Consider the following 18680-nt stretch of genomic DNA (forward strand, 5'->3'; position numbering starts at 1 on the left):
CAATTACAGGTCAGATCCGATTATCCGGAGTATTGATTTTTTTTACACTCCGGATAATCGAATCCTCCGGATAATCGAGTCATTTTCTCTCGGTAAACGTAATATAATTATGATTTTCACTTATTTATTAAATGGTTTCATCTAGGTTGAACCGTTTGTATGTTTGTGACTTTGTAACTTTGTCTGTAGCGCTGTACCACATTCATAGAAATTTAACCCCCTTCCTGTTGACCGAAATTTGGAACACATCTTTATCTCTTGTGTCATTATAAAATTGCGCATTCCATGATCTTGAAAATCCAAGATGGCAACCGCTACAAAATGGCGGATTAAAAATTTTCTCATATCAAATGAAAAAGATTAACTAGTAGAACACAGTTATTAGAGAAAAATTTAAATCCAAGATTGCGGCCGCTACAAAATGGCGGATTACACATTTTCTCAGAACCCGATCAATACGTATATCAAATGAAACAGATTGACTAGTAGAATACAGTTATTTATGGAGAATGTAAACTAAAGATGGCAACCGCTAAAAATGGCGGATTACAAATTTTCTCAGAACCCCATCAATATGCATATCAAATGAAAGGGATTGTGTTCTACTACTTATTTATGTAGTAGAACACAGCTATTTATGAAAAATGCAAATCCAAAATGGCCGCCACCACAAAATGGCGCCAAAAAACCTCATCAATATGGGTATCAAAAGAAAGTTCTCGACTAGTAGAACATAGCAGATAATGAACAATCCAATTCCAAGATGGCCGCAGTCCCCAAACAACTAATTACTTTTTAAATCGTTCTATTCAGCTTGACCTGTTTCTATGTATGTTTGAATATTTGTAGGATTGTCCCACATTAAAAAAAATTGACCCAGTTCCTGTTGACTGATTGATCTGAAATTTGGAACATACATTTAACTCTTTGCGGTCGGAATTAATTTCACTTGAAAGAGATAATCTTATCTTGTCACGCTTATAATATTTTGTTTATACCGAGTTTCGTTACCTATTATTCGTAGAAACTCCGTATATATTCGTGAAAAAGTTCACTGGACATTAAAATTCGTTTAGAAAAAATGTAAACAATTATTTCGTTGCACAAAGTATTTGGTATGTTTCCTTCCTGTGGTGGCTGTGAGCAGACAAACGACCGCAAAGGGATAATTCTACTGTCATTATAAATCTGCGTATTACATGATCTTGAAAAATTAAATTTGGCCGTCGTTAAAAAATGGCTGAATGATTTGATTTGCAGAACACGAAACACAATAAACAACAAAAAGGTCGCCGCCACTAAATGGTCGACTATATATTTTTTGCAATCCCCTCAATATCGGTATCAAATGAAATGATTTGACTAATAGAATACAGTACATCATGAAAATATTCCGAAGAAGATTAGGTAAAAAATAAACGTTGGATTTCCATTATCCACAGTCAGTTGTTTCATCATATACCCCACGATTTTATTTTAGTCTCATCATTGCCCTAGATTAATGAAGGAACGGATGTGATAACTACTAACTGCTACTTGTCTAATTATTTTCTAGTTTTTGGTAAATTATTTGTATCATAAGTATACTTCTCTACGTTAAAACCATTCAATTTTTTTTTTCAATTTCAATTTCTTACCTAACTTTCTTGGGAATATTTTGATGATATACTGTATTCTATTAGTCATATCATTTCATTTGACATCAATACTGAGGGAATTTCAAAAAATTCATGGTCGACCATTTTTTGGCGGCGACCTTTTCGAATTTATGTTGTTCATAGTGTAGTGTATTCTCCAAATCAAGCGTTTCAGCCATTTTTTGGCGACGGCCAAATTGAGTTTTTGAAGATCATGAAATACGCAGTTTTGTAATGACAGTAGAATTAAATGTATGTTCCAAATTTCAGATCAATCATTCAACAGGAACGGGGTACATTTTCTATTAATGTGGGACAACCATACAGATATTCAAACATACATAGAAACAGGTCAAGCTGAATGAAACCACTTAAAAAGTAATTAGTTGTTTGGGGGCTGCGGCCATCTTGGAATTGGATTTTTCATTATCTGCTATGTTCTACTAGTCGAGAACTTTCTTTTGATACCCATATTGATGAGGTTTTGAAAAAAAAAACTATATGGCGCTATCTTGTGGTGGCTGCCATTTTGGGTTTACATTTTTCATAAATAACTGTGTTCTACTAGTCAAGCCCTTCCATTTGATACCCATATTGATGGGGTTCTGAGAAAATATGTAATCCGCCATTTTGTAGTGGCCGCCATCTTAGATTTGCATTTTTCATAAATAACTGTATTCTACTAGTCAAGCCCTTTCATTTGATACCCATATTGATGGGATTCTGAAAAAATATGTAATCCGTCATTTTATAGTGGCCGCCATCTTGGATTTGCATTTTTCAGGAATAACTGTGTTTTACTAGTCAAGCCCTTTCATTTGATACCCATATTAGCTATTCAATATATATACAAATTGTGCTCCCTTGGCCGAGTGGTTAGCGTCATAACTAACATGCCGGGTGTTCGGGTTCGATTCCCGTTCTGGTGGGGGGAATTTTTCGTCAAAGAAATTTCCTCCGACTTGCACTGTGATCACGCGTATTCTAGAGCTTGCCACTCAGAATGCATTCAAGGCGTGTTATTTGGCATAGAAATCTCAACTAAGTACTAATAAAAATGACGCAAGTAATACTACGTTGAGACGGCGAAGTTCCTCAAGGAACGTTAGTGCCATTGAAGAAGAAGATATATACAAATTATTCAAAATTTCCGAAAATCGAAAATAAAATACTCCGGATAATCGAGTCCGACCTGTATTTGATTGTAATTCAAGTTCATGTTTTTGTTACTAATTTATTTTCTCTCGTCTAGTATTTACGGACGATTACAGTGCTTCAAATTAATGAACAATAAGTGATTAAGTTCAGCGTAAAGCAAAGAAATAACAACGGAAGAGCCGCCAAAAATGGCCTACCTTTCCCACGGCAAATGAGACAACCTTGAAACCATAACATATTTAGGCGACGTTCATCAGGAAACTGAGTTTTGCCGACCCAAACTGCACAGTTTGAAATACTTATGTGACAATCCTGTCACATTCCTACTCGAATGCGTATCAAGTGATTCATGGAACGACGAATCACCGACTCGAATTGAATATGTTTCGATTATAAGACTTTATGGCCTAACGATGCCACACATTCCCTTGACAATCACAGTTCAATGGAATGGTGGATTGATACACACAGACGACACTTTTGCTTGGATACAATAATTAAAATGCGTTATGAACGGCAACTAATGGAGTCACACTAATTAGGATTATTATTATTGCAACGACTAGCTGTGAGTCATGTTGTGTAGTTTTCAATTATGTAGACATCTTTCTTGTAACTACACTATACAATAATGAAACGGAACACCACACAAAACACGTCTCAATCGCCGGTCGATGGTTAAAAGGAAACATCAATTAACGCTAATAAAAATTCACTGACGTCAAGATGGAAACCTGTAGCGCGGTTGTGATTCGAGTATTGTGTTGTGCTAAGAAATGATCAAACAAGTGTGTGACACAAAACAAATGGGAATGATGAGAATGAGCGCGAATGAATATGATTGTCGTTCAGGTATGAAATTAGCAACAACAACAACAACGAAAGGAGAAAAGAAAAAACATCAATCCCAAACCAGCACAAAACACAATAAGCATTTTTATTCTGACAACCGGTGAGTGTGTGTGGTGCGTTGGAAAATAAATAGTGAGCACCCCCTTTCGAAACAACACACGACGCATAAGCACAGAAATAAACAAGCAACAACACATAACAATGAAACCATAAACAAACAAAGAGCACGTGTGAAAGTCGAGATTCGTTGGAATTCGAGCAGTTCCGTTTAGTGCAAAATTTTTCCCTCGATGCGTTGGGGTTTGTCGCAGGCATTGCACAGGAATTGTCGAGACTTACTTCGATAATGGTTTGGCTGATGAAAGGTTTGTAGCTGTCTGTGGGATGATGTTGACCACGTCACCGATTCCGTGGGACTGATACAAATGGCTTTGTGAATTTGACAATATGTGACATCGTAAGTAATTTCGGTTGCGCCAGAGATCGTGTGAGGGGGATGAGATAAGAATTTTGATAGGACTTTAGTTCCTCGTTGTTTTTATGTATATGTCCTTCTCAGAGAGTGAATGATGTTAGAGAGGAAGGTTAGGCTTACCGCTCACACTATGTACAACAGCCGGTTAGTTGGAGTTAGATTAGTAGGTCAAATAGGAAAAAAAATACTCACCAGCTATGGACAGCGCCGACGTGGGACTTTCGGGCAGCAGTATGCCTTTTTGTACAAGTTCTTCGCGATTGGCACGTACAGATATTTTACGTTCTAAAGCTGCAATTATGATAAGGCAGAAACAGCCGGGAATTTAGCGAATATAGTTATGATGCGAAATAGCAATATAACAGTACAATTAAAAACAGTGCTGCGATGGGAAGAAATTATGGAAGCTTATTTTACGTTGAAAAGTGCGTATGAATAGAGTGTGAACACACAGATTGAAAGAGATGCCTGATAAATCATTGGTGCTTGGGTGCATCGAGCCGTGAATTCATAAATTGATGAATAAAAATATAGAAACAATTTATATACCAAAAAGCAGTATGGCTTATCTAAAGGGACCATGTCTTTCATTCAACTTAGTAAAAGGCAATAGCTGAATTCCCGCTTTTCACTGTAAATCTAAAATCGAACTGTATGGTTTATCCCTACTACTCAAAAACATTACGTGAAAAAAAACAATCATCTGTCAGAATGATATGGAGAACAGAAAGCGTCATTGTTAACAAACCCTAATGTGAAAAGTGTCAATATTACATGATAATATGACATTTAGTTCTCAAGTTATAGTGATTTAAGTCAGGCTCAAAAATCACAACTACGTGTGTAAATAATTGTGTCACATTTACCCGAGAGACATTCTCCCAAATTCCAATCACCCGAATGTAACAATTACCCGAATGCAACATAACCCCGAATGGAACATTTACCCAAATGTAGTATTTCCAACTATATTGATTTAGAAGGTATTTTTATATCTATTCCTGAAAAACGTTATTAAAATTATTACATTCATACATTAAGTAGTATCCAAAAACTCGTATATTGCGTGAATAGAGCAAAAACGAGAGAGAGCAGCGTTGCGATCTAAATTTTTCAAAGTTTCGAAAAAGATTTGTAGTTTCACATTTATATTAATTAAATTATTCATTTTGTATGAATGATAGACTTTCAAATTCGATTATAAACTTTATCCATTAATGTGGATCGCGTAGCCCATACACGTAGTCAGCAACAGCAGCAATATTTTCGGCCGAACGCACATTACGATGATGCACAGGTTTCACAATATCCGCTACGGATCCAGTTTGTTCGAATTCACGCACTACATTAGCGATTGTGTGCTCTGTAGGCCGTCCATGACGACCAAAATCCGTCCGTAATGCTCGAAAAACATTTACCGGTTTTTCATCATTTTTATAGTATAATTTAACAAAATTAACACGTTGTGCGATGCTAAAACGATCCATATTGTAAAATGGCAGACATTCAATTAACGATATGACGCTTTGGTTGACAGCTATGTCAAACGGTTGTCAGCGAAGGGCTGTATACTTTCGGAAGCCCGAAATAGAAAACCCTGTACATGATCGATATTTTGATGGATATTTTATGTGATTGTGATTTGATACGAATTTATATGTAACTTATCATGTGCAAAGTTATACGATTTAATGTTTGCTGGGTTGTCTGTTCACACAGTGTGATTAGATACAACAGCATGGGTTTACCAGGGATGCCAGATGATTTTTCAAATGTCCATTAAATAATCAGAAACATCAATCAGGTCCGAATTTGACAAATAATTGATCCGAAATCGACTTCTCTATTGGCAGTTTTCGTCTCAGGCTTTCAGTTGCATTCATTATTACACAGTTTATCGCGAAATACACATTTTATATAATAGTGCTAAGTTTAGTGGAAATATAAAAAAAATATATATAGAAACATAGTTAAATAAGGGTCAGGGCCACGTGTTTCAAGTAGTCAAATAACATGAATTATGAAATTTTCATTCAAATTTTAACAGTTTAAAACTGCCTTCGAACATACTTGTCTGGTAGAGAAATCAAAAATGCTTTTATATTCTTTATATTCCTCACAATCACGTATGCCACCATTTAATATAAATATTCTATCTCCGATTAGGGATGTCAGGTATCTTTCTCAAATATCCTCAAACGGCATATGGAAATATCTTTTGATATCTACACTCATGGATGGCTTATGTTCTTGTTTTCGAGAAAACTATCTCAAAAAGAAAGCATGTTACGCCAGCGTGTAAAACAAAATACCAACGATTTCGTTTAGAAACTATTTGTTTTTTCAATAATTTTAAAGTTTGTTAATATCTTCGCATATTTTTAAATATTTTCAAAATAAAGACATTTCTTTACATTTGGCATCCCTGATTCGAACGCTAAATTCTGTTTTCGACATTTTGAGGGAGTGCGAGTGCGAGTAAAATCAAAAAACTTTGAAGTAGCTCGCACGCCGGATAAAACATTACATTGACTGCCATGCATCTAATCACATGCCAGCAACTCACACTGTGTGAATAGACAAGGCGAGTCAACCAATTGTCAAGCGAGTTCACCGGCTCAGAAGCTGCTCACTGTCAAGTCAGCTACTAGCACCGTATAAATGGGCCTCTAGTGCCATGTGTGATCCGGCGTGCGAGCTGTTTCAAAGTTTTTTGGATTTACTCGCACTCGCATCCCTTAACACGTCAAAAACAGAATTTAGAGTTTGAATCAGGGATGGCAAATGTAAAGAAATGTATCTATTCTTAAGATATTTGAAAATTTCTTCTTCTTGAATGGCGTTAACGTTCCCTGTGGAACTTTTGCCGTCTCAACGTATGCATTAACTAGCGTCATTTATTAATACTTAGTTGAGATTTTCTAAGCCAAATAACACGCCTTGAATGTATTCCGAGGGGCAAGCTCTAGAATACGCGTGATCACGTAGTCAAAAAAGTTGTCAATTTCAAGCAGTTGCCAATCTTCAATATCTCATAAGATGAGGTATTGAAATTTGTTATAAAACAAAAAAGAAAAAAAAACAGATAATTTGTTGGAAGGAGATAAAAGAACAGTATTATAACACAACGAGATTCTAGAGCATTTACGAGAATAAGTCTATATATGGATAGAACGTTTACCTGAATGTAAAAATTTTAATGATGAGAAAAAAAGAAAATAAAACAAAAATTTGTTTAGGTAGTTTTTTTTGCTTTTTTGTCGTTTGCCTGGTAAATTTTTACATTGGAATATGAATGAGATATCTCAAAGCTAATGTTAACCGGGCAAACGTAATGCATTAGATAAACGTATTGAGTTAGGATATAACTAAAGAATCGTCTCCTATGTTTCAAACTAACCGGGCAATCGAAGGAACACAGGTTTGCTTGCGAGAGGTCGCCGCTTCCAACAGCGGGTCGGCGACCAACTCGGATTGTGTCACCTCAGCGGCTTGGGCCGCCTCGATACCTTATCTTCGTTAGATTGGGACTTCGCCCCCATTACGTTGACCTCAGAATAAATTTCATTGCGAGAAAATTAAATTCATAATAATAATTTCGTACATAATTTACTTTGTCTTACCAATTCTTTTCACACTTTCAAGGCATTTATGCTTTACATATTTTATGTTAAAATTTCCTGCCTAATTTTTGAAATATTCCATAGCCCGTGTTCATTTCTAAATGACCTTAAAGAGCAATATTGAATGGAGTGAAGACGGTACGTTAATTGTGCCTACACTAATTTCTAAAAATAACATAGCAAAGTCTCCAGCATCTTTTTCATGAAATGTGAAATGAACAATTGTAATTAGAAAATTTACAATTGTTCATTTCACTTCGTATTTTTGTTGCTCTGAGCAAATCGACAAATGACAAAATATGAATATTTTTGATTCGAATGAAAGTTTGTATTCCGTTTGGATTGGAGGGAATATAAGTTTTCCACAGCATTTGGGAATTTTTTGACTCAAGCGAAACTTCTCAATAGGACGTATTTATTTTAGTAAGAGAAATCTTTGATAATTTATATCTCAAAAACTATGAGTCGTATCGAAATAGTGTCTTAGAAAGAGTTATAGAGTATTGATGTTGAAACGTGAAAAAAATATACACTGAGAAAAAAAAATACACTGAGAAAAAAAATATTTTTTATTCACGAAAAAAAACTAATTTGAAATATCTAAATAATTTTTCTCATATAAAATAGAAGTCATGTAGAAAATTTTTTAATTTTTGACAAACTTTGTTCAACTTCGAATTTGCAAGAATTTTCGAAACTTAGATTTTTTATGTTAACGATCATTTTTGGCCATAAATTATGAATCCTAATGTGATTTAAAACAAAAAAGCTCTTTATCAATCTCCTTCTAAATACAGCCATTCTCGAGTAATTAAAAAAATATTTCTAATTTATTGTCTTTTTTATAATGAATATACCGTTTTAATATGTTTGTCGTGTTATACCGTCATGTTCATGAAATTTTATGTATTTGCTTATAATTTCCAGCAACTTTTCCAAATACATCGTTATGGTAAAAATATGTGTTTAGAAGTTATGTTGGTAAACATTTGTTACGTTGTTAGTTACGTTGGTAAACAGTTTTCCTTCTTCATTCGGGTAAACGTTACATATTATTGAGTAAACACATGAAATAAATATGAAAATGTGAATTTTTTGTTTTTGAAATTACGATTCACTTCCGTAGTCAAGTCATTTAAACTGTAACTTGTGAGTTAGGCGTCATTTTGACACGAAATGTGGTGGGCCTGCGAGTATGTATTACATCCATGCATTAGGTTAATTTGCCTTTGAAGTGTCTTTGCATACTTAATTTTTTTTTTAACCAGTTGAGATTGTTTTGTAGAAAGTCTTTTGTGTTATTTCTTAAATCAATGGCTCAAAAAAGCATCTCACACGAAAATATGTCCTACGAGCGAATTATAGGAAATTATCTAAATTTAATTAATAAAAAATCTATCTAAATTTAATGAATAAAAAAAATTAATTATGATTGAAGTGATACCTAAGAAATGCATAAAAGCAATTCCTCGCCAAAACAGGCGGCCGCTGCCCTGATCCTCTCAGATTTTTTTGAAACTTTGTACATGTAGGTGCGGCTACCTCAAATTGCAATTTTTTTAATCACATGACCAACCATTTTTTGGCAAAGGCGTATCTATTAACTGTGATCGATATTTGATTAATAATTCTTTTACGCATATGACCAAATCTCAACCGTTACGGAATTAATGATGTTTTTTTTTTGACGTAGGACTATGACTAACAGACAATATTGGGGGGTGAAATGAACATCTCAACACTGAACATGTAGGAAATAATGAAATATTCGCTTATAACTCGGTCGATTCATAATAATTGTTTGGAAATATTTCTACGCGTCTATCACAATGAAGAAAATTATATTTTTAGATAAACAATTGAATAATTGTAAAATGTCAAACTTGTCAAGTTTAAATAATTCAAACTCACCAAGTCCCACTATTTGATTGGTCCAATTTTTTTCTGCATTATAGTGACTTTCAACAATTTTAGCTGGTTCGTCACTTTTCTTCCATTTTTTTTGGAAGAATATCGGGAGTGAGAATTGAACCCTTGATCTTTAGCGTGAGAGTTCAATTTGTGCTCATCGAATGGTACCGACCAAAGAGAGCAACCAGAGTAACATCGGAACACAAATTAAACACCAACGAAATATTGCGTCGTAAGCCCCACCCCTTTGTGATTTTACCATCGTCAAATCGTATAAATTTCGCAATTGTTTTCCAAAAAGATCATTCATTTTTTAACCGCGAAACAGAGCTCATACTCCAAGGGCACCGTTCCAGCAGGACCACCAATATCATCAGCAGCAGCAGTATGCTTTTTTCGGTAATTTTGTTTTTGGGCGCGTTGAAAATATAATTTTAATGATAGGCACAAAAAAAACTACGCGGATATTCGATAAGTTATTAAAATTGACAGCTCTTGGTGTCAATCGTTATGTCTCTTCGTCTCTTCATCTCTCCAGTTATGTCCCCGACATAACCCACCCGTCTTCTTGCCTATAATTCTAATCACAATTCATTTGAAAGCTATTCTCGAAAAAAAAAATTCTAGAAATTTTCCTATATGTAGAACTTTAATACTGGCCCGTATTTTTTGTGCTGTGGATAGGAACCATAATAGTTCCATTAAAGAAAATCACAACTCGATTAACTTTTGTTTTCCTTATCTTCGTTAGATTGGGACTTCGCCCCCATTACGTTGACCTCAGAATAAATTTCATTGCGAGAAAATTAAATTCATAATAATAATTTCGTACATAATTTACTTTGTCTTACCAATTCTTTTCACACTTTCAAGGCATTTATGCTTTACATATTTTATGTTAAAATTTCCTGCCTAATTTTTGAAATATTCCATAGCCCGTGTTCATTTCTAAATGACCTTAAAGAGCAATATTGAATGGAGTGAAGACGGTACGTTAATTGTGCCTACACTAATTTCTAAAAATAACATAGCAAAGTCTCCAGCATCTTTTTCATGAAATGTGAAATGAACAATTGTAATTAGAAAATTTACAATTGTTCATTTCACTTCGTATTTTTGTTGCTCTGAACAAATCGACAAATGACAAAATATGAATATTTTTGATTCGAATGAAAGTTTGTATTCCGTTTGGATTGGAGGGAATATAAGTTTTCCACAGCATTTGGGAATTTTTTGACTCAAGCGAAACTTCTCAATAGGACGTATTTATTTTAGTAAGAGAAATCTTTGATAATTTATATCTCAAAAACTATGAGTCGTATCGAAATAGTGTCTTAGAAAGAGTTATAGAGTATTGATGTTGAAACGTGAAAAAAATATACACTGAGAAAAAAAAATACACTGAGAAAAAAAATATTTTTTATTCACGAAAAAAAACTAATTTGAAATATCTAAATAATTTTTCTCATATAAAATAGAAGTCATGTAGAAAATTTTTTAATTTTTGACAAACTTTGTTCAACTTCGAATTTGCAAGAATTTTCGAAACTTAGATTTTTTATGTTAACGATCATTTTTGGCCATAAATTATGAATCCTAATGTGATTTAAAACAAACAAGCTCTTTATCAATCTCCTTCTAAATACAGCCATTCTCGAGTAATTAAAAAAATATTTCTAATTTATTGTCTTTTTTATAATGAATATACCGTTTTAATATGTTTGTCGTGTTATACCGTCATGTTCATGAAATTTTATGTATTTGCTTATAATTTCCAGCAACTTTTCCAAATACATCGTTATGGTAAAAATATGTGTTTAGAAGTTATGTTGGTAAACATTTGTTACGTTGTTAGTTACGTTGGTAAACAGTTTTCCTTCTTCATTCGGGTAAACGTTACATATTATTGAGTAAACACATGAAATAAATATGAAAATGTGAATTTTTTGTTTTTGAAATTACGATTCACTTCCGTAGTCAAGTCATTTAAACTGTAACTTGTGAGTTAGGCGTCATTTTGACACGAAATGTGGTGGGCCTGCGAGTATGTATTACATCCATGCATTAGGTTAATTTGCCTTTGAAGTGTCTTTGCATACTTAATTTTTTTTTTAACCAGTTGAGATTGTTTTGTAGAAAGTCTTTTGTGTTATTTCTTAAATCAATGGCTCAAAAAAGCATCTCACACGAAAATATGTCCTACGAGCGAATTATAGGAAATTATCTAAATTTAATTAATAAAAAATCTATCTAAATTTAATGAATAAAAAAAATTAATTATGATTGAAGTGATACCTAAGAAATGCATAAAAGCAATTCCTCGCCAAAACAGGCGGCCGCTGCCCTGATCCTCTCAGATTTTTTTGAAACTTTGTACATGTAGGTGCGGCTACCTCAAATTGCAATTTTTTTAATCACATGACCAACCATTTTTTGGCAAAGGCGTATCTATTAACTGTGATCGATATTTGATTAATAATTCTTTTACGCATATGACCAAATCTCAACCGTTACGGAATTAATGATGTTTTTTTTTTGACGTAGGACTATGACTAACAGACAATATTGGGGGGTGAAATGAACATCTCAACACTGAACATGTAGGAAATAATGAAATATTCGCTTATAACTCGGTCGATTCATAATAATTGTTTGGAAATATTTCTACGCGTCTATCACAATGAAGAAAATTATATTTTTAGATAAACAATTGAATAATTGTAAAATGTCAAACTTGTCAAGTTTAAATAATTCAAACTCACCAAGTCCCACTATTTGATTGGTCCAATTTTTTTCTGCATTATAGTGACTTTCAACAATTTTAGCTGGTTCGTCACTTTTCTTCCATTTTTTTTGGAAGAATATCGGGAGTGAGAATTGAACCCTTGATCTTTAGCGTGAGAGTTCAATTTGTGCTCATCGAATGGTACCGACCAAAGAGAGCAACCAGAGTAACATCGGAACACAAATTAAACACCAACGAAATATTGCGTCGTAAGCCCCACCCCTTTGTGATTTTACCATCGTCAAATCGTATAAATTTCGCAATTGTTTTCCAAAAAGATCATTCATTTTTTAACCGCGAAACAGAGCTCATACTCCAAGGGCACCGTTCCAGCAGGACCACCAATATCATCAGCAGCAGCAGTATGCTTTTTTCGGTAATTTTGTTTTTGGGCGCGTTGAAAATATAATTTTAATGATAGGCACAAAAAAAACTACGCGGATATTCGATAAGTTATTAAAATTGACAGCTCTTGGTGTCAATCGTTATGTCTCTTCGTCTCTTCATCTCTCCAGTTATGTCCCCGACATAACCCACCCGTCTTCTTGCCTATAATTCTAATCACAATTCATTTGAAAGCTATTCTCGAAAAAAAAAATTCTAGAAATTTTCCTATATGTAGAACTTTAATACTGGCCCGTATTTTTTGTGCTGTGGATAGGAACCATAATAGTTCCATTAAAGAAAATCACAACTCGATTAACTTTTGTTTTCCTTATCTTCGTTAGATTGGGACTTCGCCCCCATTACGTTGACCTCAGAATAAATTTCATTGCGAGAAAATTAAATTCATAATAATAATTTCGTACATAATTTACTTTGTCTTACCAATTCTTTTCACACTTTCAAGGCATTTATGCTTTACATATTTTATGTTAAAATTTCCTGCCTAATTTTTGAAATATTCCATAGCCCGTGTTCATTTCTAAATGACCTTAAAGAGCAATATTGAATGGAGTGAAGACGGTACGTTAATTGTGCCTACACTAATTTCTAAAAATAACATAGCAAAGTCTCCAGCATCTTTTTCATGAAATGTGAAATGAACAATTGTAATTAGAAAATTTACAATTGTTCATTTCACTTCGTATTTTTGTTGCTCTGAGCAAATCGACAAATGACAAAATATGAATATTTTTGATTCGAATGAAAGTTTGTATTCCGTTTGGATTGGAGGGAATATAAGTTTTCCACAGCATTTGGGAATTTTTTGACTCAAGCGAAACTTCTCAATAGGACGTATTTATTTTAGTAAGAGAAATCTTTGATAATTTATATCTCAAAAACTATGAGTCGTATCGAAATAGTGTCTTAGAAAGAGTTATAGAGTATTGATGTTGAAACGTGAAAAAAATATACACTGAGAAAAAAAAATACACTGAGAAAAAAAATATTTTTTATTCACGAAAAAAAACTAATTTGAAATATCTAAATAATTTTTCTCATATAAAATAGAAGTCATGTAGAAAATTTTTTAATTTTTGACAAACTTTGTTCAACTTCGAATTTGCAAGAATTTTCGAAACTTAGATTTTTTATGTTAACGATCATTTTTGGCCATAAATTATGAATCCTAATGTGATTTAAAACAAAAAAGCTCTTTATCAATCTCCTTCTAAATACAGCCATTCTCGAGTAATTAAAAAAATATTTCTAATTTATTGTCTTTTTTATAATGAATATACCGTTTTAATATGTTTGTCGTGTTATACCGTCATGTTCATGAAATTTTATGTATTTGCTTATAATTTCCAGCAACTTTTCCAAATACATCGTTATGGTAAAAATATGTGTTTAGAAGTTATGTTGGTAAACATTTGTTACGTTGTTAGTTACGTTGGTAAACAGTTTTCCTTCTTCATTCGGGTAAACGTTACATATTATTGAGTAAACACATGAAATAAATATGAAAATGTGAATTTTTTGTTTTTGAAATTACGATTCACTTCCGTAGTCAAGTCATTTAAACTGTAACTTGTGAGTTAGGCGTCATTTTGACACGAAATGTGGTGGGCCTGCGAGTATGTATTACATCCATGCATTAGGTTAATTTGCCTTTGAAGTGTCTTTGCATACTTAATTTTTTTTTTAACCAGTTGAGATTGTTTTGTAGAAAGTCTTTTGTGTTATTTCTTAAATCAATGGCTCAAAAAAGCATCTCACACGAAAATATGTCCTACGAGCGAATTATAGGAAATTATCTAAATTTAATTAATAAAAAATCTATCTAAATTTAATGAATAAAAAAAATTAATTATGATTGAAGTGATACCTAAGAAATGCATAAAAGCAATTCCTCGCCAAAACAGGCGGCCGCTGCCCTGATCCTCTCAGATTTTTTTGAAACTTTGTACATGTAGGTGCGGCTACCTCAAATTGTAATTTTTTTAATCACATGACCAACCATTTTTTGGCAAAGGCGTATCTATTAACTGTGATCGATATTTGATTAATAATTCTTTTACGCATATGACCAAATCTCAACCGTTACGGAATTAATGATGTTTTTTTTTTGACGTAGGACTATGACTAACAGACAATATTGGGGGGTGAAATGAACATCTCAACACTGAACATGTAGGAAATAATGAAATATTCGCTTATAACTCGGTCGATTCATAATAATTGTTTGGAAATATTTCTACGCGTCTATCACAATGAAGAAAATTATATTTTTAGATAAACAATTGAATAATTGTAAAATGTCAAACTTGTCAAGTTTAAATAATTCAAACTCACCAAGTCCCACTATTTGATTGGTCCAATTTTTTTCTGCATTATAGTGACTTTCAACAATTTTAGCTGGTTCGTCACTTTTCTTCCATTTTTTTTGGAAGAATATCGGGAGTGAGAATTGAACCCTTGATCTTTAGCGTGAGAGTTCAATTTGTGCTCATCGAATGGTACCGACCAAAGAGAGCAACCAGAGTAACATCGGAACACAAATTAAACACCAACGAAATATTGCGTCGTAAGCCCCACCCCTTTGTGATTTTACCATCGTCAAATCGTATAAATTTCGCAATTGTTTTCCAAAAAGATCATTCATTTTTTAACCGCGAAACAGAGCTCATACTCCAAGGGCACCGTTCCAGCAGGACCACCAATATCATCAGCAGCAGCAGTATGCTTTTTTCGGTAATTTTGTTTTTGGGCGCGTTGAAAATATAATTTTAATGATAGGCACAAAAAAAACTACGCGGATATTCGATAAGTTATTAAAATTGACAGCTCTTGGTGTCAATCGTTATGTCTCTTCGTCTCTTCATCTCTCCAGTTATGTCCCCGACATAACCCACCCGTCTTCTTGCCTATAATTCTAATCACAATTCATTTGAAAGCTATTCTCGAAAAAAAAAATTCTAGAAATTTTCCTATATGTAGAACTTTAATACTGGCCCGTATTTTTTGTGCTGTGGATAGGAACCATAATAGTTCCATTAAAGAAAATCACAACTCGATTAACTTTTGTTTTCCTTATCTTCGTTAGATTGGGACTTCGCCCCCATTACGTTGACCTCAGAATAAATTTCATTGCGAGAAAATTAAATTCATAATAATAATTTCGTACATAATTTACTTTGTCTTACCAATTCTTTTCACACTTTCAAGGCATTTATGCTTTACATATTTTATGTTAAAATTTCCTGCCTAATTTTTGAAATATTCCATAGCCCGTGTTCATTTCTAAATGACCTTAAAGAGCAATATTGAATGGAGTGAAGACGGTACGTTAATTGTGCCTACACTAATTTCTAAAAATAACATAGCAAAGTCTCCAGCATCTTTTTCATGAAATGTGAAATGAACAATTGTAATTAGAAAATTTACAATTGTTCATTTCACTTCGTATTTTTGTTGCTCTGAGCAAATCGACAAATGACAAAATATGAATATTTTTGATTCGAATGAAAGTTTGTATTCCGTTTGGATTGGAGGGAATATAAGTTTTCCACAGCATTTGGGAATTTTTTGACTCAAGCGAAACTTCTCAATAGGACGTATTTATTTTAGTAAGAGAAATCTTTGATAATTTATATCTCAAAAACTATGAGTCGTATCGAAATAGTGTCTTAGAAAGAGTTATAGAGTATTGATGTTGAAACGTGAAAAAAATATACACTGAGAAAAAAAAATACACTGAGAAAAAAAATATTTTTTATTCACGAAAAAAAACTAATTTGAAATATCTAAATAATTTTTCTCATATAAAATAGAAGTCATGTAGAAAATTTTTTAATTTTTGACAAACTTTGTTCAACTTCGAATTTGCAAGAATTTTCGAAACTTAGATTTTTTATGTTAACGATCATTTTTGGCCATAAATTATGAATCCTAATGTGATTTAAAACAAAAAAGCTCTTTATCAATCTCCTTCTAAATACAGCCATTCTCGAGTAATTAAAAAAATATTTCTAATTTATTGTCTTTTTTATAATGAATATACCGTTTTAATATGTTTGTCGTGTTATACCGTCATGTTCATGAAATTTTATGTATTTGCTTATAATTTCCAGCAACTTTTCCAAATACATCGTTATGGTAAAAATATGTGTTTAGAAGTTATGTTGGTAAACATTTGTTACGTTGTTAGTTACGTTGGTAAACAGTTTTCCTTCTTCATTCGGGTAAACGTTACATATTATTGAGTAAACACATGAAATAAATATGAAAATGTGAATTTTTTGTTTTTGAAATTACGATTCACTTCCGTAGTCAAGTCATTTAAACTGTAACTTGTGAGTTAGGCGTCATTTTGACACGAAATGTGGTGGGCCTGCGAGTATGTATTACATCCATGCATTAGGTTAATTTGCCTTTGAAGTGTCTTTGCATACTTAATTTTTTTTTTAACCAGTTGAGATTGTTTTGTAGAAAGTCTTTTGTGTTATTTCTTAAATCAATGGCTCAAAAAAGCATCTCACACGAAAATATGTCCTACGAGCGAATTATAGGAAATTATCTAAATTTAATTAATAAAAAATCTATCTAAATTTAATGAATAAAAAAAATTAATTATGATTGAAGTGATACCTAAGAAATGCATAAAAGCAATTCCTCGCCAAAACAGGCGGCCGCTGCCCTGATCCTCTCAGATTTTTTTGAAACTTTGTACATGTAGGTGCGGCTACCTCAAATTGCAATTTTTTTAATCACATGACCAACCATTTTTTGGCAAAGGCGTATCTATTAACTGTGATCGATATTTGATTAATAATTCTTTTACGCATATGACCAAATCTCAACCGTTACGGAATTAATGATGTTTTTTTTTTGACGTAGGACTATGACTAACAGACAATATTGGGGGGTGAAATGAACATCTCAACACTGAACATGTAGGAAATAATGAAATATTCGCTTATAACTCGGTCGATTCATAATAATTGTTTGGAAATATTTCTACGCGTCTATCACAATGAAGAAAATTATATTTTTAGATAAACAATTGAATAATTGTAAAATGTCAAACTTGTCAAGTTTAAATAATTCAAACTCACCAAGTCCCACTATTTGATTGGTCCAATTTTTTTCTGCATTATAGTGACTTTCAACAATTTTAGCTGGTTCGTCACTTTTCTTCCATTTTTTTTGGAAGAATATCGGGAGTGAGAATTGAACCCTTGAACTTTAGCGTGAGAGTTCAATTTGTGCTCATCGAATGGTACCGACCAAAGAGAGCAACCAGAGTAACATCGGAACACAAATTAAACACCAACGAAATATTGCGTCGTAAGCCCCACCCCTTTGTGATTTTACCATCGTCAAATCGTATAAATTTCGCAATTGTTTTCCAAAAAGATCATTCATTTTTTAACCGCGAAACAGAGCTCATACTCCAAGGGCACCGTTCCAGCAGGACCACCAATATCATCAGCAGCAGCAGTATGCTTTTTTCGGTAATTTTGTTTTTGGGCGCGTTGAAAATATAATTTTAATGATAGGCACAAAAAAAACTACGCGGATATTCGATAAGTTATTAAAATTGACAGCTCTTGGTGTCAATCGTTATGTCTCTTCGTCTCTTCATCTCTCCAGTTATGTCCCCGACATAACCCACCCGTCTTCTTGCCTATAATTCTAATCACAATTCATTTGAAAGCTATTCTCGAAAAAAAAAATTCTAGAAATTTTCCTATATGTAGAACTTTAATACTGGCCCGTATTTTTTGTGCTGTGGATAGGAACCATAATAGTTCCATTAAAGAAAATCACAACTCGATTAACTTTTGTTTTCC

General features: G+C 33.1%; 1 protein-coding gene across 2 annotated transcripts in view; it reads right to left on the reverse strand.

Moving 5' to 3' along the window:
• Window positions 1–18680, reverse strand: part of LOC129768173 (phosphatase and actin regulator 4-like) — a 424364-nt gene that overhangs the window by 258023 nt on the left and 147661 nt on the right. For both annotated transcript variants that reach the window (XM_055769640.1, XM_055769641.1), the window contains exons 4-5: window positions 4315–4413; window positions 3987–4076 (exon numbers count right to left, since the gene is read on the reverse strand). In XM_055769640.1, the coding sequence (XP_055625615.1) occupies window positions 3987–4076; window positions 4315–4413 (189 nt within the window). The remainder of the gene's footprint in view (window positions 1–3986; window positions 4077–4314; window positions 4414–18680) is intronic.

Source organism: Toxorhynchites rutilus, chromosome 2 (assembly GCF_029784135.1).
Source record: "Toxorhynchites rutilus septentrionalis strain SRP chromosome 2, ASM2978413v1, whole genome shotgun sequence".
NCBI classification, from domain to species: domain Eukaryota; kingdom Metazoa; phylum Arthropoda; class Insecta; order Diptera; family Culicidae; genus Toxorhynchites; species Toxorhynchites rutilus.